Source organism: Microchirus variegatus, assembly GCF_963457635.1.
Source record: "Microchirus variegatus genome assembly, chromosome: 1".
NCBI classification, from domain to species: domain Eukaryota; kingdom Metazoa; phylum Chordata; class Actinopteri; order Pleuronectiformes; family Soleidae; genus Microchirus; species Microchirus variegatus.
This window is the reverse complement of record NC_139802.1, coordinates 36382650-36410234: the sequence shown is the minus strand read 5'-3', so window position 1 is coordinate 36410234 and position 27585 is coordinate 36382650. Positions and strand designations below refer to the sequence as shown.

The following is a 27585-nucleotide window of genomic DNA, read 5'->3' as shown; positions in this document are numbered from 1 at the left end:
GCAGTCTTAAGATTTGCTTACAGATTCCTGGGAGCGTTCCATACTGAAGACGCCTCTTGGAAGCCCAGTTGTTGCTGATTCACTGTCTTGTGGATAACTATGACCTCGATGAATGAGAATCGACACTAGACTGCTCTTTTATGTCTTTCCTTTTAAAGAGAAATGAGAGCAGCGCTGTCCTGTCTAGTGGAGACTGGGTTCTTTCTGCTGAGGAGCTGGCCAGCAAAATCACTCCACGCACAAAAGCCATCATTATCAACACTCCCAACAACCCATTAGGAAAGGTAACACACTGGTCACAAGTTAACACCGTGGTAAAACACAATGTTTTTCAATGAAAACAGCTGCGACCACTCCCTACCTCCCTTTACACCAGTACACCTCTGCATAACATTGAATGCTTCTTAACATTAAATAAAACAAAATATAGATCAACGTACAACAAAGAATATATTTTTTAACATAGTTATGCATTGGAGAATGCACTAATATTTAAGATTCTGAGTTTTTTTTCTCATTGATGTGTTTTTTTAATATAGGTATTTATGATTGTCATAATGCTTTTTAATGATATTTGATGTTTGATGATGACTCCTGATTTAGTCCTAAATCAATACTGATTTTCTTTAGTAACTTTATGTGGGTTTTTAAGTTGTTTTGATAGTATGTTTTTAATATGATATTTACCTGATATTATTTTCTTTAGCTTATTGATTAATATACAATCAAAATGGTGAGTTGTGATGAGTTTACTCATCACAACATTACACATTTAAACTTAAACACACTGGAACTTCCCACCCTAACACATTTACACCCTTAACCCAAACACCTAGCAGACTGAATTACACCCACACAAACCTGAATCACATGCTGAGAACCAAGGTCACCAGCTGCCCAGACAACACTTAGAGCACCACACACAACAACTATAAACTATACAAACTTTCTCATGCTCCTCAGAGCCATCTTGGACTTGCTTCCGAGTGGTTGTCTCCTGTTGACTCTCCCTCTTTGCAAAGAAATAAACCAATGCTTTGGCAATCAACTTTAATTGCAATTTTATTTCTTCATCAGACACCTTACGACAATTTTTGCCACAACACCAGGTTTACAAGACTGAAGAGCTCCAAATGATCGCAGATCTGTGCATCAAACACGACTTGCTGTGCATTAGCGACGAGGTTTACGAGTGGCTGACTTATGACGGAACCAAGCACGTAAAGATAGGTGAGACCAGTTGAAGCTGGAGTTGTCAACGTGCTTCCACGTCACAGTGTCATGAACATAATCATTTTCTGGTGTGATACTTACAGCCAGCCTTCCTGGCATGTGGGATCGAACCATAACAGTCGGCAGTGGTGGAAAGACTTTCAGTGCCACTGGATGGAAGGTAACACACAGTTACATTCTGGTTGATACTGTTTTGTGTCCTGCTTTTCTACTTGTTGTTATGTTGGTGAATATCTTTTCAGGTGGGCTGGGCTATTGGCTCTGCACATGTCATGAAACACATAAAAACCATCCACCAGAACACGGTTTCCGACTGTGCAACAGCTGCTCAGGTAAACACTCCCTGTTGGATATTGTTGCAACACATTGTGGCCCCTAAAAGTATTCAATCTCCTCTCGGAAATGTTTGCAAGCATGGCCATAGTCCAGGACCTTCATTTTATATTCTACCTTCAAATCCAGAGCTTCCAGAAATACCACGTCTGAGCAAACATCACAAAGGAAGAGGCAGTTGTTGTTCCAATATTATATGTTCCAGTGTTGGAAAGTGATGTCAAGACTGCTGAAATTTAACCTCAACAATTAGGAAGTGAGTCTTATTAGAGTTTGAAGACACAGTGAAGAAACAGCAACTGAGGCCACGTCCAGACAGAGAATGCACCAAACGTAAACAGTCTTTGGTAACACTTTAGATAAGGGAACACATATTCACCATTAACTAGGTGCTTACTAACATGCATATAAGTAGCATACTAGCCCTTTATTAGTAGATATTAAGCACAATAATAACACCTTATGGAGGAAAAATCTTAATTCATGTCGTAATAGTGGTAGAATAAGGTTATATAGGATAAGATGTTAATTTGTGGTTGATGATTACTAATAAAGGGCTAGTATGCTACTTTTATATGATCTTAAGCACCTAGTTAATGGTGAATATGTGTTCCCTAATATAAGTGTTACCTTTGCAGTTTTCAAAAAGTAAGAAAAAAAAATGAAGATGCCATCGTTTCAGGAAATATCTCCGTCCACGCTGAAATCCCCTGAAATGATTCAAAAGGCTGTAGTACATACGCCAGGACAAAATAATACATACATTTAAATTAGGTGAAATCTGTACAAGTACATATTAAGTTTGGATTTAAAGGCAGGGAGAAATAAGTGAATGAATTAGAATTGTTCATTTTTGCACACACACGGATTAGTGATAGTGAACTTGTCTTCCGCTGTCTCAGTGCCCTTGGACAAGGCACCCAATCACTGATTAAGCCAGTGACCTTCCAGTTATGGGCCCAATTCCTTTCCTCTTGGCCATGGGCTGAATTAATGAATGGAACAGACATATGGGGACCATTTAAGATGGATTTTCACATTTCTTTCTCTTACAGTCATTCTCATCCCATCTTCATTTCCATGTGTGACGATCTTTAATGTCCCATATTAACCTGTTCCTCCATCCACATCTGTAACAGGAGGCAGTAGCTCATGGGTTTGAAAGAGAGTATGAGCTGTTTGGGACTCCAGAGAGCTACTTTCAGCAGCTGCCTGACATTCTGCAGCACAAGAGGAAGAAGCTGGCCTCGTGTCTGGAGAGTGTAGGTTTGCAGCCCATCATGCCAGAGGGAGGCTATTTTATGATCGCGGACATCTCCTCTCTCAGTGAGTGTCAAAACAAAATTTTTTTTATAATGAGAATCTTGATCAGGTCAAGGTGTGAAACAAGGTCGTTTGGTTCACCTGAGAGCTTGATTGTTGGATTGTTGGACTTCACCTGTGTTGTTCTCTGTGTGAGTGTTGATCCTTCTTGGAAGACAGTTCAGGACAGCAGATATTGCTTTTTCAGAATATTCAAACATTTTGAACTGTAATAATATCTACCTGCTTTTTCCTTTTTATTCACAGAGATGGACATCAACGACGAAAGCACTGAGGATGAAGCCTATGATTTCAGATGTGCGAAATGGCTTATTAAAGAAAAGGTAACGACACATCGTAAAGGAATAGTGAATAAAATCACCTTGACTATGAAAACTTGAGAAACAAACCTGACTGGAGCCCAACATCGAGTGGTGGGTGTTAACATTTCATGTGTTTCAAAACGGACGTTTGTTGTCCTGCCCCTGAATTTTACTCCACAGTTTGTCCTTTTCTTCTGCAGGGTTTAGCAACAATCCCCGTCTCTGCTTTCTACAGTCCAGAGCACAGCAAGGAGTTTGACAAATACATCAGATTCTGCTTTGTCAAGGTAAATCCACACTAGTTTAGTGAAATGGAAAAGACCCAAACCTCTATTGCACTTTGACAGACTTTCACAAACACATTCACTGTCTTTGTCCAATAGGAAGACTCCACCCTGGATGCAGCAGCAGACATCTTGAGGAAATGGAGTCAGGGACAATAAAATCCGTTCAGATCTCATCTACATCAAATGGTTTGGTCTGACTGATGAGTTAAGTCATCATCCATATTTCCAAGAGTATGTCCACACATTAGACCAGGGGTCACCAACGTGGTGCCCGCGGGCACCTGGTAGCCCGCGGGCAGCCAATACGGTGCCCGCGGGCTCACTTCACTTCACCTCACTTGCATGTATCCGTATGATCGCTCAGTAAAATATCTTTGATATTGTTTATAAAAACTGGTAATCGTTAGGAGTAAGCACTGGAATGAATGTGTATGCAGTTGAATGCATAATATTAATCATTTAAATGGTAAACAAACAAAAAAATGTTAACGTGGTAGCCCTCCATATTATTTTTTACCCTTAAGGTAGCTCTCATCTCAAAAAGGTTGGTGACCCCTGCATTAGACCTTATACTGTTAATGACACTCAGGTGAAATATATTCATTCACTGTGTCGTTTTTACATCAGGGAAATGTGTATATTTGAGTAAACTCACTGACATTATAAACATTGACTCACTGTTTTATTGATTAATTTAGGGTAAAAATAAATACATCGTCACATGGACTAGCAGGTTCAGTCGGAGAACTTTTAAAGGTATGAATTAAGCTACTTTAAAACAGAAGGTTCTTAGGCTTCATTTGAATTTTTTTTTGTTGTTCGTCTGTAAGTTAGTACCAGTCTATTCAGATGGTGGCCCCTGAGCCCATAACTAACATCTTAGTGGCCCAGTCTGTGATTCCACCAGAAATAACTGGAGAAACAATGAGAGAAACACTTTTCACTGTCCCTCAAAGATTCCTACAATATTCTGATAGGTTTGATAGCAGTGTTAGTGCTTTTGTATTCTGTTTAAGGCACTTTGAGTTATTTGTGGCTCGTATATATATATATATATATATATATATATATATATATAAATTACATAATGTTCATCTTTTTTCAAAGAGAAACAATATTGTGCACCTTTTTGATTTTTAGCACTTTTAGTTGCACCTGAGATGACAAATACGTTTATTTGTAATGTAAAATAAGTTACAGCTAATACTTGGCACAATTTTTTATGACCAGTTCTTTTATTATTCAAACTAGTGCAATGCCTGTAGGAAGTATGTATTCCTATAGTGAGAGCTGAAGAAGATTTTTCAGTTATGGTAATGTTGTGCCTAGTGAGGTTGCACAGTGTTTGTATTATGTTAGCCCTAGGCATGCGGTTCAGCATCATGTAGCATATTTATTTTAGTGATATTTCCCCCCACCCATTGTTTGGAGAGGAGATTACGTTGCTCTGTTATCCTCTGGCTAATTTCATAATTCAACAGGATGTGGATTCACTTTCTGTGTTTGATATAGAAGTAGCATGTGTAGAAATACTGGTGTCTGTCAGTCCTGCACAGTCACACTGAGACTGTTTCTTTCTGAGTTCATTCTTTTCACGGGAATAACAATACGAACTGCCCGCTTGTTATTATTTCGTCAGAAAGCCGCGAGAAGCCACCGACAGGTGAGTGCAGCTCACTTGTAACCACAGCAGATCAGCGACACAGTAATTATACATTTATAAAGCTGCTTTGATTTCAGAACATCATGTCAAGACAACTCAATGCACGCAGAACAGGTGACTTCAAGAAGAATGTATGGTGAGTATTTGTAATATTCATCATTTTCCCATTCATGAATTTGAACGCTCTGTGCTTTGTTTGTGAGTTTATTGCTGTCAAAGTCTGTCACAGAGGATTCAGTATGTCATCTTAACATAAGTAAAAACCCATGATAATTCACAAGTTATCTGGTTATACAGGATTATATAACTCACTGTTCTGCATAGAGATCGACTGATGTGGGTTATATATGTATATATATATTTTTTTCTTCATATATGTATATATATATATATATATATATATATATATATATACATAAACACGTCATTAAAAACTACACTGTCTTTTAGGACACTTAGAAGAATTTATCGAGTCTCTGAAAACAAAGACGGTGAAGTCACTTAAATAAGCACTAATCAGCAGATTCAAATGTCACTCTGGTCTATTTCTCAATACTGCAAATATTTACATATAATATATACAATACAATGCAATGATATGACTTGTACCTTGCTGAGGCACAAATACTGTAGCTGTGAAGACTGACGACAGTTTTGGTCATCATGTGCTTTTGCACCACCAGGGCTGAATTTTCTAAACTGGCTGTAGACTACGACTCTGTGAACCTCGGACAAGGATTTCCAGACTTCTCACCACCTCCATTTATTCAGGAGGCGTTTTGTAAAGCAGTGAATGGAGGACCAGCCATGCACCAATACACCCGAGCCTTTGTAAGTGTGATTTACCCTGTTATTATTGTATTGTTTTGAACTGTCTTTGTATGTTAATGCCACTGTCGTACACATTTTACATACACATCACAATTTCTTACATAAAGCCCCTGAAAGTCATTTTTACCAAACAGTGAGCGTCGCCTCACGTCTTGTTGTGATTGATGTCCTCAGGGCCACCCTCCTCTTGTAAAAAGTCTGGCTAAATTCTTCAGCAGGATTGTGGGTCATGAGATTGATCCTTTCGAGGACATCCTGGTCACAGTGGGAGCGTTTCAGGCACTCTTCGCTGCGTGTCATGCTCTGGTTGATGAAGGGGATGAGGTATGAAGGCAGCAGACAACAATCACATACATGTGTATTAAATCTCCTCAACTTTAAATGTGTAAAATGATATGTGTTTTTAAAGAACTGAACAGAAATGTGTCTTTCAGGTGATCATCATCGAGCCGTTCTTTGACTGCTACCAGCCAATGGTGATAATGGCTGGAGGCAAGGCAGTATATGTACCTCTGAGGCCAGTATGTAGTTCATACATGTTACAAAATATGAATACTTAAATGTAAATGCATGAATTAAAGGTAACACTTTGTTTCAAAGAGGATTCACTGGTTGCCCAAAAGTCATTCAATCAGTAGCAAGTGGATTTGCAGTGAGATTCCTGGGAGCGTTCCATACTGAAGACGCCTCATGGAAGCCCAGATGTTGTTGATACACTGTCTTGTGGATAACTATGACCTCGATGAATGAGAATCGACTCTAGACTGCTCTTTTATGTCTTTCCTTTTAAAGAGAAATGAGAGCAGCGCTGCCCTGTCTAGTGGAGACTGGGTTCTTTCTGCTGAGGAGCTGGCCAGCAAAATCACTCCACGCACAAAAGCCATCATTTTCAACACTCCCAACAACCCATTTGGAAAGGTAACCCCTTGGTCACAATATAACACACTGGTAAAACAGAATGTTTTTCAATGACAACAGCTGCAACCTTTCCCTGCCTCCCTTTACACTAGTGCTTCTCAATTATTTTCTGTTATGCCCCCCTTAGAATGATCAAAACATTTCAACCCCCAACCCCCACTCTCCCCCACAGAGCATAATTGGTCTGTAAAATTGTAGTACACCTCTGCATAACATTGCATGCTTATTAACATTAAACAATATAAAATATAGATCAACTTACAACAAAGATTTTCTTAATCGTGGATGCGCAATTACTATATGTGCACTTTATTCTAGTACGGCAAAAAACGGCATGTCCCCGGCATCACACCGCGTTACACAGAGTAAATGGGTCCTTTGTTTGTCTGTTGCTGCCAAAGGGAAAAATGAATTAGCCTATTCACATCCGGGTACACAGCCCATGACTCTAGCCTTGGGCTCCACACTTTGCATATGGTTGTCTTGTCAATGTACATAGTCCCAGACATAAGCACTCACACGTATCCTTTCCAGGTTTACAAGACTGAAGAGCTCCAAATGATCGCAGATCTGTGCATCAAACACGACTTGCTGTGCATTAGCGACGAGGCCTACGAGTGGCTGACTTATGACGGAACCAAGCACGTAAAGATAGGTGAGACCAGTTGAAGCTGGAGTTGTCAACATGCTTCCACGTCACAGTGTCATGAACATAATCATTTTCTGGTGTGATACTTACAGCCAGCCTCCCTGGCATGTGGGATCGAACCATAACAATTGGCAGTGGTGGAAAGACTTTCAGTGCCACTGGATTGAAGGTAACACACAGCTACATTCTGGATGATACTGTTGTGTCCTGATTTCTACTTGATGTTATGTTGGTGAATATCTTTTCAGGTGGGCTGGGCTATTGGCTCTGCTCATATCATTAAATACCTAAAAAACATCCACCAGAACACGGTTTCCGACTGTGCAACAGCTGCTCAGGTAAACACTTTACCCCTGTTGGATATTGTTGCAACACAATGTGGTCCCTAAAAGTATTCAATCATCTCCTCTTGGTAATGTTTGCAAGCATGGCCATAGTCCAGGACCTTCATTTTATATTCTACCTTCAAAACCAGAGCTTCCAGAAATACCAAATGTCTGAGCCATTACCACTGAACATCACAAAGGAAGAGGCAGTTGTTGTTCCAATATTATTTGTTCAAGGGTGCGAAAGTGATGTCAAGACTGCTGAAAATTAACCTCAACAATGAGAAAGTGAGTCTTATTAGAGTTTGAAGACACAGTGAGGAAACAGCAACTGAGGCCACGTCCAGACAGAGAATGCACCAAACAGTCTTCGGTAACACAAATTCCCTTATCTAAAGTGTTCACATTTTCACATATTCACCGTTTAATTAATAAATTAATTAGAATTAGTCGTTTTTCCACACACACCAAATAGTGATAGTGAACTTGTCCTCCGCTGTCTCTGTGCCCTTGGGCAAGGCACCCAATCACTGATTAAGTCAGTGACCTTCCAGTTATGGGCCCAATTCCTTTCCTCTTGGCCATGGGCTGAATTAATGAATGGAACGGACATATGGGGACCATTTAAGATGGATTTTCACATTTCTTTCTCTTACAGTCATTCTCATTCCATCTTCATTTACATGTGTGACGGTCTTCTCTGTCCCATATTAACCTGTTCCTCCATCCACATCTGTAACAGGAGGCAATAGCTCATGGGTTTGAAAGAGAGTATGAGCTGTTTGGGACTCCAGAGAGCTACTTTCAGCAGCTGCCTGACATTCTGCAGCACAAGAGGAAGAAGCTGGCCTCGTTTCTGGAGAGTATAGGTTTGCAGCCCATCATGCCAGAGGGAGGCTATTTTGTGACCGCGGACATCTCCTCTCTCAGTGAGTGTCAAAACAACTTCACTTTTTATCATGAGAATCTTGATGTGAACAATGCAGGTCATTCACCCCTGACCCAGTTTTAGGTTATTAGCTTCACCGAAGTCAAGGTGTGAAACAAGGTTGTTTGGTTCACCTGAGAGACACAGTTGGAGCGTGATTATTGGATTTCACCTGTGTTGTTCTCTGTGTGAGCGTTGATCCTTCTTGGAAGACAGTTCAGGACAGCAGAGATTGCTTTTTCAGTATATTCAAACATTTTGAACTGCAATCATATCTACCTGCTTTTTCCTTTTTATTCACAGAGATGGACATCAACGACGAAAGCACTGAGGATGAAGCCTATGATTTCAGATGTGCGAAATGGCTTATTAAAGAAAAGGTAAAGACACATCGTAAAGGAATAGTGAATAAAATCACCTTGACTATGAAAACTTGAGAAACAAACCTGACGTGAGCCCAACATCGAGTGGTGGGTGTTAACATTTGAGGGTCATCCCCGTCACCTGCTGATAGTTTGCAACTTTCATCTGACGTAGTGTGAACAACCTTCTAAGGTCATGTACAAACTTTTCATGTGTTTCGAAACAGACGTTTGTTGTCCTGCCCCTGAATTTTACTCCACGGTTTGTCCTTTTCTTCTGCAGGGTTTAGCAACAATCCCCGTCTCTGCTTTCTACAGTCCAGAGCACAGCAAGGAGTTTGACAAATACATCAGATTCTGCTTTGTCAAGGTAAATCCACGCTAGTTTACTGACCCAAACCTCGGTTGCACGTTGTCGACTCTCTCAAACACACTCACTGTCTTTGTCCGACAGGAAGACTCCACCCTGGACGCAGCAGCGGACATCTTGAGAAAAATGTCCATGATGTGAAACATCACCCATCCATTCAGATCTCATCAAACTACATATAATCACTTGGTCTGACTGATGAGTGAAGTCATCATCCTAATTTCCCAGAGTATATCTCCACATAAACTGTATTTACAGTCCTTATACTGTGAATAACACAACATATTTATGTGATTTTCCTTTATTCAATGATTTTGTCTATTTAAACTGTGTTAAACAACGGTTAAACAACAATAATAAACAAATTAAAGGTACTCACTTCATGCGTTCATTCACTGTGTTATTTTTACATAAGGGAAATGTGTATATTTAAGTTTAACGTGAATAAAACAAGAGTAAACTCACAATATGAACATTTAATCAGTGTTTGATTCCTGTGGCCCGACTTATTTTCAAATAAAAATAAAAACTGGCTCAAACTGACCAACAGTAAACAATATATTTAAGTTATATTCATCACATTATTAATTTAAATCAAATGATATATAAGAGTGTCTCGTGTTTTAATTCCAAATGGATTGAAGTGTCCTTTTGTTGTGAACTACATATCAAAACAAACCTTTACTTTGAAATGGTGTGCAATAGCATCCTAAATATGTTTTAAATGCAACGTCATGGATTATCATGATCTAATTTTTAAACAGTTAATTTTTCCTGTAAACCGTTTGACTTCTTCCTTTCCCTGACCAGACTAGAGTTTCACTGACCCCCGTAACATTTTCTCGAACGAAGCAGATTTTTATTTTGAAAAATAGTTCGTGACCCGGAAGTTAAAACGAAACGTCACATGTCGGTTCGTGCAAAATGTCTACCGACTCTGCTTCAAAACGACTCTCATCCTCTCAGGTAACTTTACACCCTTGTTTATCATGAAATTAACCTTGCCTTTATTTTTATTAGTAACCGCGTATTTGTTTCTCTCTAACAGCCGGAGGACAAAGTGGACTGGAAGAAAAAAAAAGCAGAAAGTGAGTAAAACACAGCTAAAACACAGGCTAATAGCTTTAAGCTCCATGCTTGATTTACTAGCTCACACACATTTCGCTCTTTTACTCTTCAAAATTCATATCTGTCCATTATAACTTTCAGTATAAATGTATTCGGATTCAAGGAGTTAATTTCCCTATTTCTCCACAACTGTCACTGTGTAAATTAAGATGTATTATAGATAATTTCATGTCATTTTAATCAATGTAAATGCTGGTCTTCCTTCCCGTGTCAAAGATGTTCACTTGCACAGGGTGTGAAATAGGCTAATTGATTCATTTTATACATTTAGCTTTGAGCTAATCTCATAAAATGGGGCCCACTTTATAACAAACTATTCCCAAATCATTGTATATTTTGACATACGTTATTACTGTCTTTACTGCCATTTTACACCTAATACCCAGGGTGTTTATGCAATTTTATTCACTTAAAGGTGCATTATGTAATAAATCTAAAGCAACTGGCCATAAAATCCTCCTAATATGTCACAGAGACTCAGGAATAATATTAATATAACAAACTGAACTCACCAACAACAACGGTACAGCCAAAATATTCACATCAAGAAATATTTTGCAGACTGCAAATCATGTTTATGTTTTGAAATCATGTTTTGGCATGTGGCGCCACCTACCGCCGTCTACCAATCATTGTAGTCCGTAGAGTCTCGGTTGCCAGTTACATCTGAGCTACAATGGCGGAGAAAACGAATCCTAAAAGGACTCGATATTTTGAATTTGAGTCCAGTAACCGGTTTTGGCCACATTCTTACATATGGGGCCTTTGAACTGAAATGAAAGGGCATGAGAAGAAGAAAAAAACACCTTTTGGTCTGTGGAAGACCCAACATGGTAAATAATACAAAAGCAGTGTGGCCTCTCTTTTATCTACAGTCTAATAACCCCGAAATGTTCCTTAACCCTTCAGACGAAACAAAGCAGCAAAATCTTCATACATCAACATACATCTTGGAACTATGTGCTGTTTTTCTTGAAGAATTACAAACCGATTGCAAATGCAAATTTATGGATACATGTTTCTCCCATCAACTGTATGATGAATCAAAATAAAGATGAAAACTTCAATTAAAATTAGATTTCAGAAGGAAAAGTCATGAGACCTGCTCATTCTGCAAAGAGACGTCGTCATCATATCTGCTTTTGTCTCACTCCATCTCTTTGGATATCATCAGTCGCGATACATTTCCAGATGCATCTGATTTTACTTACTGGTTTCACCGATTCTTCCTCAATAACAGTAAAGGAAACTAAGAAGCAAAGGAAAGAATCTAAGCTGATTAAACAGTTGGATAAGCAGAAACAGCAAGAGGCGGCAGAAAGAGAACAACTTGAAGGAGGCCCCAACAAAAAAGGTAACTGTGATCATTATTTCTATTAATTTCATTGGTAATTTTTGTTGTTTTTCCGTCAGACTGAGAACACGGTTGTGTAATGTGTATCGATAAACACCTCGTCTTAGGTCGGGTGTACACGGTGAGTGTGGCCGTGCCAGGTTCTGTGCTGGACAACGCGCAGTCCCCCGAACTTCGTACATACCTGGCTGGACAGATCGCTCGAGCCTGTGTCGTGTTCTGCGTCGACGAGATCGTTGTGTTTGATGAATACGGAGAAGACGTCAAGTGAGTCCGCGCAGTTGTTTAAATCATCGATTTAAAACACACCATCGAACTATCAGAGCGTTAAGAGAAAATAATTGACTTTCTGGCTTCATCCCGCAGAAGTGTTGAAGGTGAATTTAAAGGTGTTGGGAAGAAAGGGCAGGCGTGTATTCAGCTCGCAAGAATACTTCAGTATCTCGAGTGTCCACAGTAAGTAGGAATCTCTTTTTTCTTTTTGTTAGTCACTCAAGTGGATGTACTTTTTTAATAATGTATAACTCATATTCATATCTTATTATAATCAGATCACCATTGTCCTTCATTTTAATCAGACTTGTGTTCCATATTTTGTTCTCCACCAGGTACCTGCGCAAATGGTTTTTCCCAAAGCACCAGGATTTACAGTATGCAGGTAATTTAAAATACATTTCTGTTGAATTTCCTAATTAGGAATTAGCTTTTCCTGTTTTTTTTCCCCCTTACAGCTAGAGAAATACTTAGAAATGTCACACTTCTTTTAGCAATGGACATGGGATGTCACACTGATATCTGTACATTCAGGTTTGCCTTTGATTCACAGGGTTTATCGATCTTTGTATGCTATTTATTGTTTTTGTCCCATTATCATGTCATGTAGTTTTCTTCAGCTGTGTTGCACTTCTGCCCATGAAAATGTTCCCTGTGAGGTTATTAAAGTTATTTTGATTTTATAAGAAGTGGCACAAGTACCTTTTAATAAAGGGCTGCCACCTTTTAATTTAAAAACCCTAAAACTGAATTTTCTGACCTGAATATTCTAATATCAGCTACAGTCTAGTAAGGAAACAGGAGAGTCACTATTCCTGCTTTTATAAACTCTGTGGGTTTGACAGCAAAATTGTATTATTAGTTTTTTAATTTTTTTTACATACATAACATTATTTTATATATATATATATATATATATATATATATATATATATATTTATATATAGTTGCGGCTTTCCTCCCTTGAAGTCGCTTGAGGGGTAGAGAATAGGTCCTGTATATTTGTATGATGCGCTGCTGCCTACACACAGAAGCACGCTAAGTCCAGGTACGTTTTCACAGGTATTTATTGAAGGAAAAGAGCTACAGCGGCCTTCCTATTGCACTCGCATATTAGATTGAAAAACGTGTACACTGTTGGCGTGTGTATTAAGACGATCATCTTTGAATTCACGGTCAACAAAAATTACGGCTACCTCCCTTCCTCTCTCCTCTCCCGCTGCAGGTGAATCAGCCCTTCTAACTTATTTCCCCGTGACCATGTGACCCAAACCCCACATATCACCGTGGCAACCAGACCAAACAAGTCGAAACCCAAATAATCCTCAGCAAAGCAATGTGGCGCCTACATATATATGTATATATATATATTAATTTGTCATCGAAGGATCATAATATTTCAGACAAGGACATATTTTATCATGTTTACATCTAATGTTTTAAGAGATTCTATGTTTGCTAATAGTGTGTTTTGATGATAATATCCCCTGTTTTCTATTTCTAAGTGTACCTGCTTTTTTTGTCTTTGCCAGGTTTGCTGAACCCTTTAGACAGTCCGCACCACATGAGGATAGACGAGGAGTCAGAATACCGGGAAGGAATTGTCCTCGACAGGCCAAGCAAACATGGAAAAGGTTCATTAGTCAACTGTGGAATGAGAAAGGTGAGCTAAATTTAGCTTTTCATTTTCTTTTATATTCGTTGTGACTCGATGTTTCTGCATGATTCAAACGATTGTCAAAAGTAATCTAACGATGTCCACTTGCTCTCACAGGATGTTCGGATTGATAAACATCTTCAGTCTGGACTTCGAGTCACGGTACAGCTCAACAAGAAGCAAAAGCAAGGTAATGTTTTCCGTCTTGACTCTAGCCTGTTGATAACGTCTGACTGTTTTCTACAGTGCTAATCGTGTTGTCTTCTCCTTATCTTTAGACAGCAAAATGTACCAAGGCGCAGTGGTGGCCCCTCATGTGCCCAGGACTGAAGGAGGACTCTACTGGGGTTATAGTGTCCGTCTGGCATCTTGTCTCAGTAGGTTTCTCTTGATTTATCACTGATGTGTTGTCATTAATATGAAAACAGCATTTTCGGATTAAAATTTAGCTCTGTGTCCTTTCTTTTATCAGTTAGTCTGACTATTGATTATTATTAGTATTATCGTCTAAGCTCAACATGCTGTGGAACGTGCAGAAGTGATGACATTTACCAGGCTCTTTGAATTCATCTAACAGTGTGACCATTCAGCGACACTAGACAGACGTCTACAGGAAGCCGATTCTCTCATCTGTAGTCGTTAACTTGGATTCAGAACAAGAACAAGGACTTCTGTTATGTAACTGAAAGTACAAGTTTTAAAAGAGCTTTTTGTTCACTGTTGGTCAAGCAGTCATGAAGTCAGTGGGTAACAGAGTCAAAATTTCCCCCAAAAAATGGAGACCCAGAGCTTTCTAACATCTCTTTTTTCCTCATCATATGTGCATTTCAAAACAAAAACGCATATGTGGAGTGTTAGTGGTAGTATTAGCCTTGTTGGTTTGTTCCTGCAGGTGCAGTTTTCACAGAAAGTCTGTATAAAGAAGGGTACGATGTGACTATTGGGACGTCGGAGAGAGGCAGCAACATGGACAAAACCACGCTGTCGCCATTCAAGTAGGTCCAGAGCCCATTAGACAGGAAGTCATAATTACTAGTGCTTTCATTGTTGGCAGAGATGGTTTGTCTGTTGAAAGGTTTACCGCTGTGGTCCATAATTAAAATATCTCATCCAAATGTCATGAATATTTTATTATGACTTTGTTTAAATCCACCATGAGGTTTAAGTCTTCATGATTATGAAGCTCCTTGAATCCTTTTCTGTTGTTCACGTGTCACATTTGTTCAATACTTATCTATAGCAGAAAAATGCCATGCGTTAAACTCATTATTCAACCTCATAGTTGCTATACTTAACATTTGTATACATTCTCTGCTTTCTAGGCATCTTCTGATCATTTTTGGGGGTCTACAAGGCCTGGAGGCCAGTGTGGATACTGACCAAAACCTGGAAGTGAACGACCCTAGTGTTTTATTTGACCTATACCTGAACACATGTCCTGGTCAGGGCAGCAGGACCATTCGCACAGAAGTGAGTATGACATTTATTGAACCAACCTTCATGGATATCATTTATGTAAACTATACTGTTATATGGCACATAATCTGTATCAGGGTCTGACAGCATGTTTGTTTTAATTAAACAGGAGGCCATTTTAATTTCCATGTCGGGGCTGAGACAGAAGATCACAGCTGCCTTTTCAGATGTTTCCAATGGGTCATGAAATAACAAGTGACGAAGAGAAAAATAAAGATGAAGGTGCTTTGTATATGTTTGCTCATCTACAAGCACGTTATTATTTACCGGGACGTTGCTGGATTTCCGTAATTGACTAATCCTACAAATTTAACTCTGTCAGATTTCTCTTTTTCTTGTTTAGTAACTGTGTTGTACATATTTAAATACAAAATACAATACCCAAGTTTGTACTGACTTTTTTTTTTTTTAAAGCATATACTCAATAATACAGAACATTTCATTAAAAAAAAAAAAAAGCAGCAAAACATTGGCAAACAAATTCTTGGTTGAACTGTCATAAATAAATAAAGACCAGACAACTTAATGTTACTGAGCGAACGGGTCAAACATTTTCAATTCATCAAAAAGATCTGGTCCATTTGCTCTGGGTAACGTTTCTACAAGAATGCAGGACTTTACAGCGCCGATTGTCTTCTAGATATAATCACGTTCTAGCTGCAGTGCATGCTGCATGCATCTACCACTGGCATGTCATTTGTAGTTTTTGTTTTCATGAAGATCACTATGTGCAGCGTTGACGTTGGATTGCAGAGAGTTGTTGTTTGACTTTTTTTGGTCAAATTGGGAGTGAAGTACCTGAGTTTGCTCTCCTTTTAAATAAATAGAGGGGCGTTTGTGTCACATAGAACATATGAAGTTCAGCTGTCGATCTAAGGTTAGTTGTTCACAGTTCTTAAATAGCCTACAGTGTCAGAAGATTGTTTTCTGCTCATCGTTGACCAATACATTCGCAGATTAAAGCTTAAAGCTGTAGTTTGACGTGATGTATTTGAACTGAAGCTCCATGCTCTGGAAGTCCACTGGCGTTTCATTTATGAGGCACCATTTCAGTGTTCATATTCTAACTTGCTTGTGAAAACATCTTGTGCAGCAAAAAATGTTGAGATGGAATCTGAATCTGTCTGAGGAGCGTACTTCGCAAAATTGACATAAATATGGCATGAACGCATCCATTTTCAACCATTTTATCCTCTCCAAGTTCACGGGGCGGCTGGAGCTGCGATTCCTGCCCGATGCGGGATGAGACTAAGTTCACCGTAGACGGGTTTATCACAGGAGAGCGACAACCGTTCATGCTCTCACACACACACACCTATGGTCAGTTAATCGTGTCCTGTTTTGCCTAATCCCCAAATATGCATGTTTCGCACACAGAGAGAGAAACATGCCAACCTGACACAGAAAGTCCCTCAGCCAAAAACACCTACACCCACTGTTGGTACAGCCGATAAGGGGTAGATATCAATTTCAGGTTGTAGGTGTGACTGGGATCCAAAGCGGTTTCCTTCTTTGTTGCTGTGAGGCAGGGTTTCTCACTCCTGGTGAGCCACCGTCCTGCATGTTTTAGGTGTTTCCCTGCTCCAACACACATGATCATAAAATGAATTTGTGCAGTGCCCGTAGGAAGTATGTATTCCTATATTGGGAGCTGAATATTTTTGAGTTATGGTAATGCTTGATAAGGCTAACATAACACAAACACTGTGCAACCTCATTAGGCACAACGCAAATGTTTTCATTTCCGATTAGCAGTAGCGTAGCTAGATGTTTTGTGGCTGACAGTCACAATATTTATTATGTTAGCCCTACACTAGTGCTAATCGTAGCCTCGCTAGCTTACCTTTGGAAACAGGTTTGCAAAGTTAGCTGCAAAGTAGTAGCATGCTTTAGCTAAATAAAAATGTGCTTGCGTATTGGTGAATGGACAGCCACTTCATCGTTTCTGTATAACACCATGTTCTGCGGTGAACCGTGTGAAAAATTGTCTCACCCAGCATGAGAACAGCCTCTTCACTTCGACCTCCCCGCTCCAGACAGCGCAGCTGCTGCTGATGAGCCGCTGCCTGCCTGTTGTAGCGTGATAAATCAGCGAAAATTAAAATTCAAGGATGCACACCATCAGGCCATGCTCAACCCATATCCAAAGTCTTAAGGCGATCTGACTAACGGTCAGTGAGATATGCCTGTCACAGACAGACGCAACTTACTTTATAGATAGATGGGTTGTTATCAGGCTTCAGCAGAGCTCACTGACAACTGAAAATTTTAATCAGGTGTGTTTGAGCAGGGAAACACCTAAAACATGCAGGATGGTGGCTCACCAGGACCAGGAGTGAGAAACCCTGCTGTGAGGCAACGATTCTAAACCTGGCTTAAAGTAAATATACCTGTGATACGCCTATTATTTACATCTGTCGCATGGGCTGGATTTCAAGCTGCATTAGTTTTGGAGTTTCTGCCACAAAATAAATACATATATATATTTATAAAAACCTAAAGCATCATAAAACCAGCATTGGCAAGTACAGTTATTAATACATAAATACGGTGTTTTGTGTTTATTGTTTTAGTTGAGGTTTGGTTTTCTATTTCAATTAGAATATGTGTGGGTTTTGGTTTTAGGAATATTTATAACACATGGCCAAATTGCTTATAAGGCTCCTATGTAGACTGACTTAGAAATCTCCTGAACTGCAGTGCAGTCTATCTATAGAATAAATTCTCTGTATAATAGACGATTTATATAATATATATATATCTCGTCTATTATACAGAGAATTTATTCTATATTCTATATATATATATATATATATATATATATATATATATATATATATATATATATATATATATATATATATATATATATATATATATATATATATATATATATATATATATATATATATATGGTATATTAGGTGATTCGGTGCATTTTTCAGTACATAACAAAATATAAACACGTACAAACCAATTCTTAGCTTGATTTGTCTCCTTATTTACAAAAATACTGATACACCGAGTGCTTCAGGGAGCTCTCATAAGTGAGTTAGTGCATGAGGAAAATGTTTCTACTCAGTCACGTGTTCGAATAATATTTTGTTTTCTTAGCAAAAGCTGCCGTTTATCTTCACCATTTGGCTATTTGAAGACCCAGTCGGGTCCAGCCTACAATACGCATCCGGGGCCACTGAGTGCAGGCTTTGAGTCTTTCTTTTTTTCTTTCACCAGTCGGGGTGAGTGAAGGTGATGTTGTACTGCTTTGCCCAGCGTGCGAACACCTGTTTCTCTGTAATGAAGCGATGGTGGTTTCCTCTGCGGCCGCCCTCGCTCTGCAGGTATGTCAAACATTCATCCGACCCCCTGGGTTTGTAGTAGTGGTATGGCATCTTCTTGGGCTCATGTTTGTGTCTGGAAAGATAAGTGAATTAAGAGTTCACACGCACTGCTGATTAAAGAGTTGAGATCATGTGTTGTTTTACACTACCGTATCAATGAATATAACATTAAATTAATCAGAAATACACTCTATACCAGGGGTCTCAAACTCAAATGACCTGGGGGCCCCCTCTTGACCAATATTGTGGTCAAGAGGGGGCCAGCCTAACATAAAACAACTGTTCACAATATTGCATCATGATATCACACGTACACTTAATAATACTATTTATGATGCAAAATGAATGTATTATATAAAAAACAGACATTTATTTGAAATGACATAAATAAATAATAGTGTGGACAACTGTGATTAAAATTCGTACCAGGAGCCGTTTCGGCCACTGCCATTCGATATATTAATATCCAGTCTTCTAATGGTACATTGCGTTTGCTAATCGCGTTAGAAGGCTATTGGATGATTAGAAAACCTTTGTGGAAAGCAACGTTTGAAGGGCAAAATTATTATTTTGAATAAAAATCATTCTTTCTCATTTTGTCAATGCCTTGACTAGATTTTCTATTCATTTTGCAACTCTTTTCTTGAATAAAAGTGTGAGTTTTAATGGAAAACGCAACAAAAACATTGTATAGGTGGCCCCAAACTTTTGAACGGCTGTTTTCAGATGTTGTTTACAACACACAAATTCTCTTCCCGATGACAAATAGAGAGGGAATACTATCATTAACAGCAGCAAGAAATCCCCAAAGGTTACACACTGTAGTTGGACTGCCATGTTAACTGTGGCTGTATGTCATGTGGAAACCAACTGGTTGATAGTAAATAAAAAATCATCTGCAGTAATAATTGTTCTATATAATAAGGAGAGCATGGGAAGAAGGGGTGAAGAGAGTAAGAGAAGAGGGAATCAGAAAGGATGATGCGGAGGCAGAATATAGTAATAGCCCTGTTTTTAAATGGTAAATATGAATTTATTTGCTACAAGTCTTTGATCATCTTGTCCCGGGCACAGGCAAGACTATCAGCTGACCTGGGTACACGTGCTGCACTGTCGGTTCATTCAAAACGTCTGTACTCACCCACAGTAGCTGGGTGGAACCATCCCATACACCTTGATGTTATCACATGTCTCGATGGCTATGACCATGGTGAACCATCCTGTGCTCAACCACGAGTGAGATTTTTGTCTGAGCAAAAAAAAAAAGAGGATAAAAACAAACAAATAAGCAAGTGAAATTAACATTTCCTTATAGTGTGTATACATACATAGTATATATACACCGTGCAAAAGTTTGGGGTCACTTGAATATCAATGAATATAACATTAAATGAATCATAAATACAGTCTATACATTTTTAATGTGGTAAACGACTATTCTAACTGCAAACGTCTGTTTTTTAATGGAATATGTACATAGGTGTATAGAGGCTTCTAATGGTACATTGCTTTTGCTAATTGCGTTAGAAGGCTATTGGATGATTAGAAAACCCTTGTGGAAAGCAACCTTTGAAGGGCAAAATTATTATTTTGAATAAAAATAATTCTTTCTCATCTTGTCAATGTCTTGACTAGATTTTCTATTCATTTTGCAACTCTTTTGATGAACAAAAGTGTGACTTTTAATGGAAAACACAAACAAATTGTATAGGTGACCCCAGACTCTTGAACGGTAGTGTATTCAGATGACACTCGCCTGTCTCGTCCCGTCTCGCGGTAAAAGAGACTGTCAAATCTGCGCATCTTGTTTTGAGTGATGCTAAAAAAAGACGTGTTCTTGTAGGTCATGCTGACTCTCTGGATCAGTCTGTACAAAGTTCCAATCTTGTTCGGGGGTCCCCAGAATATCATCACGGGGTTGTTGTCCGTGCGATGTAGGAACTCGTTTGGCCTCCGCACCACCCTGAACACACTGGAGTGAGCTACGACCCGGAGAGAAGTCCGAGTGCCCACGTCGCTCTCGTACCCCAGAGTGGGGGCATCGTTCATGCGTATCACGCACTCCGCCTGGTCGATCTCTTCGCCCGCTTGACTCCCCAGGACGTGGCTGGAACTCGTCACCAGCGAGCAGCTGTGACAGTGCAGGGTCATACTCTGAGGAGTAAAGACGGTACCGATTAAAAGTCTAGTCGAACCAGCATTAATGTGATAGTAGAGCAAAAACATCCAGAAATTAGTGTTCCGCTCAGGGGGTGTTCAGTCCCATCAGTTGACGGAGTATTGGGGTGAATTCAAATATCGTTTTTTGTGTTGTTGTTTTTTGTTTTTTTTTATCAAGAGCTGAAGTTTGATGTCCTGAGACTTTTGGACTGAACTAATCAGTAGCAGTGGTGGTTGCTGGTCTTTGAAACAGAGGAAGCTCATTTCAGGCCCAGTTATTTACACATAGACTCTTACATAAAATCCCCAAACAAGGAAAACGTGGCGATAATTATGTAAAAGTGAAATGCTATAACAGTGTTTTTATTTACAGCGTACATATACAAACTAAAATGGGCTATATCGCCGAGAAAATGACACACATCTGCCAGTTATTTATCGACAGACTTCCCTCTCTCAGGACTGAGGGCCAGTACATACTCTGCAAGAACTAAGAAATGTGTTGTCTGCCCCAGGGCTGCGAGAAAAGAATGGCGTCTTTATTTTTCTTGCAGCCCTCATTTGGGAGTTTTTTGGAAGTGGGCGTGGTTAATGTGGAAATATTGTCCTTCCCTATGAGGACTTCCCAGAAGTTCTACACTTGAACACATGAAGTACGAAATGCCCTGGCCAGATGTAACTTTGTTCTTGCTCTTGCCACCTCAAGAAAACTAACATTTGTCTGTTCTTGCGGAGTATGTACAGGCCTTGAAGCAGAAAATGCTCCGCTATCGTGTATAAAGATGGGTTCCGCCTTTCAGCTAGTTCCTCTTGTCATCATGCAGAAGCTCACCGTCCATGTCTGCCCACCCACCGCCAACGCCTGCCCACCCACCGTCCACGCCTGCCCACCCACAGTCCACGCCTGCCCACCCACTGTCCACGCCTGCCCACCGTGCCCACCCACCGTCCACGCCTGCCCATCCATGCCTGAACCATCCACACCTGCCACCGTGCCCACCCACCGTCCACGCCTGCCCACCCACCGTCCACGCCTGCCCACCCACCGTTCACGCCAGCCGACCCACCGTCCACGCCAGCCGACCCACCTTCCACGCCTTCCCACCCACCGTCCACGCCTGCCCACCCACCGTCCATGCCTGCCCACCCACCACGTCCACTATCATTAGCATTTGTCCAATCATCAACGTCAAGTGGTTTTAACGCAGAGGCTGCTACGGGAATACGGAAATCCCGTAAGACGATCCACCATCCATGATAAACAGCTTCTAGCGCGCGTTTGGTATTAAAATGTAAATATAACACAGTACACATTTGACGACATTTTAGAGGAAGCTGAGCTTCTGTTATGGATGCTTGGAATTAGATTTGTCTCAAATTTTTCAAGCAACATTTTTCGCAAAACAACAACCATAGTTTTTTTGTTTGTGGGCAGCCTTAGGAAGTTGCCTGCTGATTGGCTACTGAGTTTTGTAGAGACAGCTCAATAGACTGGATGTTGTCATAGGTTTGGAGGCACTGTCTATTGTCAAGCTCCACATTTTATGACCAGATTGAGTTTATGTTCAATCCACTTGTCTGGATTTCCTGTCCTTCGTTTCAGCGACACAGCGCTAAGACCTAAAAGCAAGTGCCACCGCTCAGTTCCTCTATCGGTCCAATACTGGCCAAAATCACAAAAATCAAAACTGATCCAAAAACCCTGAATGTGACGTAAACGTTGCATCAGCACAAATGCCTCGGTCACAGCCGAATTGTTTGAAAGTGATGCAACACTATAATTGGTATTGGTAGCAATTCAAAGCTGCGGTAATGACTAACTGAACACAGTGTATATCGTGGGTTACAAGTGTTTAATTTCAGTTAATTTATTATTTTTTTCTCTTTAAGATTTTGCACGGTGCAAACAGGAAGACAGCTGTACTGTCCCCACTGTGGGATATAAAAAAATCTATCATATCCTGTGGAAACATGCACGGCCATGAGAGCAACCTTTAACTTCCTTTTCTATATCTCTCTCTGTGTAGTTTCCATAGTACTTTGCAAATAGTCCTGCTGACTCTGAAATCAAGGTCACAGTTTATACTAAATTAGGATATTGCCTGCTGAGTCAGACCTCATGTGATAAAAAAAACCTTGTGCACAGCACAGAAAGCTATAGGTTATTGGATTTGTGTGAGCCAACTGTTAAGTACCTTGTTTCCTTGAACTGGCATGTATCCGTCTTTCCCAGCCCACTTTTTCAAGTCTGTTGTTATGAGAGGGTGATTTGCAGAAATGTGGATGGGGGTGTAGACGTCACTGCTGCTGCCATTGTTAGAGCCATACAGGAAGAAGAGTGTCATCAGGATGAAGACGGCGGCAAAGATCGCCATCCTGTGACTCTGTTGTCCACTCTGCGGAGTAAAAAAAAACAACAAAACAACCCACAGTGGTCAAATGGAAGCTCCTTTTACACACATTTGTGGTACTTTATACTTATACACCACTGTACATTTATCTTATCAGTTGCTTTTTTGTGCTTGTTGCTTAATGTAGATTATTTTAAACACTGTCATTTCACAATTAGTTTTTTTTTGAAGTTCCCAAAATGTAAAGATGGCATCGGCGTGAGCCTGTAACGATATGCATATTGAAACTGAAATCGTGACACTCTAACCCACGAACCTGTGGTTAGAGTGTCCTTCCAATCCAGATACAGCCCCATAAACATGGTTAAAGGTACATTATGTAATAACTCTAAAGCAACTGGTCATAAAATCCTCCTTTTATCCTAATTATGTCACAGAGACTCAGGAATAATGTTCATATAATGTAATAATGTTGTTGTTGCATATTTTAACCAGTAAAATGTCCTGAGACTAAGTGCTTTTGCCCATTTTTCCAGAATAACTTTCAATATCTGGCCGTTACTTACAATTAAATTGTAAGTAAGATATTGAAAGTTATTCTGGTGTTAATAGTGAAAACACTATTTTAACTCTAGTAGTTAAAATAGTGTTTTAACAATTTAAAATGTCACAATTTCCAGGGAAGCTCAGCTTCTCTCAGGAGTTAATGGGCGCAGTGGGCGGGCGTGGTCTGAAGGGGGCGGAACCAGTTTTTGATTGACAGCGTTGCAGATACGACAACGGAGACTTTTCTGCCTCAGTCCTGTGTGGATTTTAGCCGGTCACACTGTTAAAGCATTTCAGTTTTCCATAAATATCGCGCTTCCTTGTTCTCGTTAGTTTGCAGAAGTTATCTAAGAATGTATGCATAAATAACTGGGCCTGAAATTAGCTTCTACATCAGTCTCTGAGACAACTAAGGCTAGCTTTACACGACGAACGATCTGAACACAAACCGCAAAAGTGGCGTTGCGTTCCCACTTTCTGTTTCGCGTTTAGACGAGCGTCTTTGGGTGGAAATCTGCATGCACACGGTGACGCTAAAGTGTGTGAAATTTGATGTAGTATGCATGCCAGGTGGCTAGGTGGCACTGCCATACAACAACACCAGGAGCGCACGCATGCGTTAAAACTTCCTTCTCTCTAGTAGCGCGAAGTAGCCCACAGTCGAAAACCAAAACATTAACTCGGCTTAATTGTCCCGAAATGACTCCTGGATAGGTATCAGAGCAGCTAAGGCAACTTGAATGTCCGACCGATGGATATAATCCGACGTGTTTGTTGTTGTGTGGCTGTACAGCACATGCAGAGGTGCAGCTTGTGAACAGGCAAGGCAGGCAACTGCTTGGGGCCCCGAGCCTATTGAGGGGCCCCCCCGACACTCGGTTCTGAGGGCTGTTTTGACTGAAATGTGCAGTGACCAGCCGCCTCCCTGTCCCCCTTAAACAATGGGCGATTTGCAATGACATCTCAGTAGGAAACCTCCCTAAAGAGGCCCCACCTCACTTTAACCTCTGTGAAGTTATCGTTTTGCAAGTTTGAAAATGAAGAGGATTATTTGCAGTGTAATGCATATCTTTTTTACTCAGTTTATATATGTCTTTTTCAGTTATTTACAGTATTTTATTGTTCTATATATTTATATTGTTTTATAATGTGGGTTCTTTACAGTGTAGTGTAGTTTTTTTACTAAGTTTATATAGTTTTTTTTTAAATATATTTACAGTATTTTATTGTTCTTTACATTTTCCCAAAAAAATTTTTTTTGAACTCATACATTTTTCGTTGGTGTCAGATTATTTGACACATAATGGTGTTGAGCACTGGTGGGAAGGGCCCCCTGGGAATTTTTGCTTAGGGCCCCTACAGACTCTAGAATCGCCTCTGTGCACATGGATCTGACGTCAACGCGTACGGGAGGATTGCCAGCGTGAGCAGCTCAGAGTTTTCAACTCTTTGGAGCGTTTTTTCAGATTTCCACTCTGGAGGGTGGGTTGATTTTGTTGCGGGTTTAAGCCCCCAAAAAAACGCAGTCGCCGTCTAAACGAAAGGCACATCTGATCAAATATTTTGTCAGGTTTCACCCGGGAGCGTTGTCGTGCAAAGCCAGCCTCAGCAACCCAGAATGTGCCTTTCTGCTTACATAAACCTGACGCATAAGCAGCCTTAAAACATCTGTACGTGACAGGGAAAGTGAAGGCTTGAGCTGAGACCTCTGTGTGTTGCAAAAGCCTGCAGTCTCGCTGTCAGGGGCACTAGTCATAAATATCGGCAGAACAGAAAAGACCCGACATCGATCGACAGCTACTCCATTTCTCCATCACTAATGTTGAACGTCCCCAGGCGTTTTAACCTGATGATGAAGGTGATGAGGATGAAGGGTGAGAGGTGAACAGGAGCCACACCCTCCAGTTGTTTTGTGTCCAGACTTACCTTGCCATTGAGCCTGAGCACCATGCTTTCTGATCAGGCTGCCTGTCACAGTGTGCGTCGTCATACCTGCACACACACACACACACACACACAAGGAGAGAGACAAACAAACGTGCTGCTGCACAATCACAGTGTGATGCTGCTGCTGCTGTAGCACTGCGTCTCATCCGTGCACACACACACACACACACACCCCTACAGATTAAATGTCACATTTGCCATTTATTCCATGCGCCCCACACAATTACACAATTGTCACACGGGCTCACCGGTTGTTGTTTTTTTTGTTTTTTTTGAATCTCATAAAACAGCATCCGTTCATGTAGAGAATGTAAATATAAATAAATAAATAAATAAACGAATGAATGAAGGAAAGAATAAAGCGCATCGTCTCCACTGTGCTGTCCTTTACGTACCTTTAATCGACAATTCATAAAAACCAATATCCTGCTGATGGGATTACGGTATTAGATGTGACTCCATGTCATCTGGCAGCAGCGTTAATCCGGCGCTTTAACGTCGCTCGGCCTTTGCGCTCTGCGGTCCTCTCTCTCTCCGTCCCTCCCTCTATCTCTCTCTCTCTCTCTCTAACGTTCTCCTTATCAACGACGACCGCGTGCGTCACTGCGGCGCACGAGACAAGTTTGTGATCATTTCACCGCTAAATGAGCTGAAAATGGTCTCATTTGTTTGTGCTTCGTTAGTGCTGGTTTGTGCTGCAAAACGTTTCGTTTGTGCTGCTTTAGTTTTTGAGATTTTAATATATCTATATTGTCACGCAGCCCCCCATATCGTCCAAATCAGCTGAAAATGGTCTCATTTGTTTGTGCTTCGTTTGTGCTGCTTTACTTTACAGTACTGGGGTTAATATTAACCGTTTTCCGGGGTTTTAATTTTTTGGACCTCCAGGCTCCGCACCGGGACTTCCCCCGGAGGTCCACCCGGCCCAGGGAGCCCCTGTCCCGGCCACAGCCACCGCCACACACCGCCCCCAAATCCAGTCAACGTCACACCTGTTTGTGCTTCGTTTTTGTGCCGTCTTTTGGACCCTGGGGTCTTCCCGTCAGGTGTGACGTTGACCGAAACGTCACCTACCATCAAAGACCAAACTTGTGTCACAAAGTGTTGACTTCCAGGGTTAAGGAGCGGTGTGTGGCAGTGTCTGTGGCCGGTCTGGGGGCCCCCCTGGGGCGGGTAAGCGTCTGTGAAAGCCTGGGTGTGGAGCTCCAGGAGTTAGTGAAAAAATGTCAAAGTGTTGACTTCCAGGATTTGGGGACGGTGTGTGGCGGTGGCTGTGGCCGGGACAGGGGGTAAACAAGGGGTAGGGGGAAGGGGGAGGGCTAAGGGGTGGAATTGGGATTCAGCCTAACACAACGGAAACGCAAATCAAAAAACACAAAAGCAGAAAACATAAACTCAGAAGAGGTATGTATTGTAATTTCCTTTTCGAGTTAATGTTTTTTACGTCTTTTGCTTTGCGTTTCCGTTTTGACTTTTGCGTTTTCTGCTTTTTTATTTACTTTTTTTAGATTTTTGCATTTTTTGTTCTGAGTTTGCTGATTTGCGTTTTCATTGTGAGTTAATGTTTTTCGTGTTTTCTGCTTTTGTATTTACGTTTTTTTGATTTGCATTTCCGGTTTGAGTTTTGCGTTTCCGTTGTGCCAGTTAATTTGTGTTTTGCACTTGTTTTTTGCACCTCGGGGCCACAATAAGCTTGTGCTGGGCACGTTACCGTTAACGTACAATAATAGTTTTGACGTGTGTGTGCGTGTGTGGCATAAACACAGAATCGATTCAATATTCACATTGTTCCCTAATTTCTAATTTAAGTTCAGCTATACAATTATA

General features: G+C 40.4%; 3 protein-coding genes across 3 annotated transcripts in view; 2 read left to right on the top strand and 1 right to left on the bottom strand.

The window, feature by feature from the left end:
* Window positions 1-3634, top strand: part of LOC310928914 (kynurenine--oxoglutarate transaminase 1-like) — a gene marked incomplete at both ends in the record, with an annotated part of 6386 nt that extends 2752 nt beyond the window's left edge. The window contains 8 exons of the mRNA XM_083891581.1: window positions 159-284; window positions 1110-1230; window positions 1317-1393; window positions 1476-1565; window positions 2706-2892; window positions 3136-3212; window positions 3392-3478; window positions 3575-3634. Coding sequence (XP_083747707.1) covers window positions 159-284; window positions 1110-1230; window positions 1317-1393; window positions 1476-1565; window positions 2706-2892; window positions 3136-3212; window positions 3392-3478; window positions 3575-3634 — 825 coding nt within the window. The remainder of the gene's footprint in view (window positions 1-158; window positions 285-1109; window positions 1231-1316; window positions 1394-1475; window positions 1566-2705; window positions 2893-3135; window positions 3213-3391; window positions 3479-3574) is intronic.
* A 1562-nt stretch (window positions 3635-5196) lies between these two features.
* Window positions 5197-15600, top strand: LOC310939421 (kynurenine--oxoglutarate transaminase 1-like; the record flags this gene model as incomplete). The annotated part of the gene is made up of 24 exons (XM_083904174.1): window positions 5197-5277; window positions 5825-5972; window positions 6147-6296; window positions 6407-6493; window positions 6765-6890; window positions 7425-7545; window positions 7632-7708; window positions 7788-7877; window positions 8608-8794; window positions 9097-9173; window positions 9439-9525; window positions 9610-9662; window positions 10434-10491; window positions 10574-10613; window positions 11894-12007; window positions 12115-12274; window positions 12374-12463; window positions 12616-12665; window positions 13813-13943; window positions 14055-14127; window positions 14216-14314; window positions 14830-14932; window positions 15260-15407; window positions 15523-15600. Exons 1-24 carry the CDS (start codon window positions 5225-5227, stop codon window positions 15598-15600), a joined length of 2400 nt encoding a protein of 799 aa, XP_083760300.1. The 5' UTR covers window positions 5197-5224.
* A 3040-nt stretch (window positions 15601-18640) lies between these two features.
* Window positions 18641-25761, bottom strand: st6galnac6 (ST6 (alpha-N-acetyl-neuraminyl-2,3-beta-galactosyl-1,3)-N-acetylgalactosaminide alpha-2,6-sialyltransferase 6; the record flags this gene model as incomplete). The annotated part of the gene is made up of 5 exons (XM_083892092.1): window positions 18641-18827; window positions 19896-20003; window positions 20511-20908; window positions 23110-23307; window positions 25738-25761. 5 exons carry the CDS (start codon window positions 25759-25761, stop codon window positions 18641-18643), a joined length of 915 nt encoding a protein of 304 aa, XP_083748218.1.
* Window positions 25762-27585: the final 1824 nt, after the last annotated feature.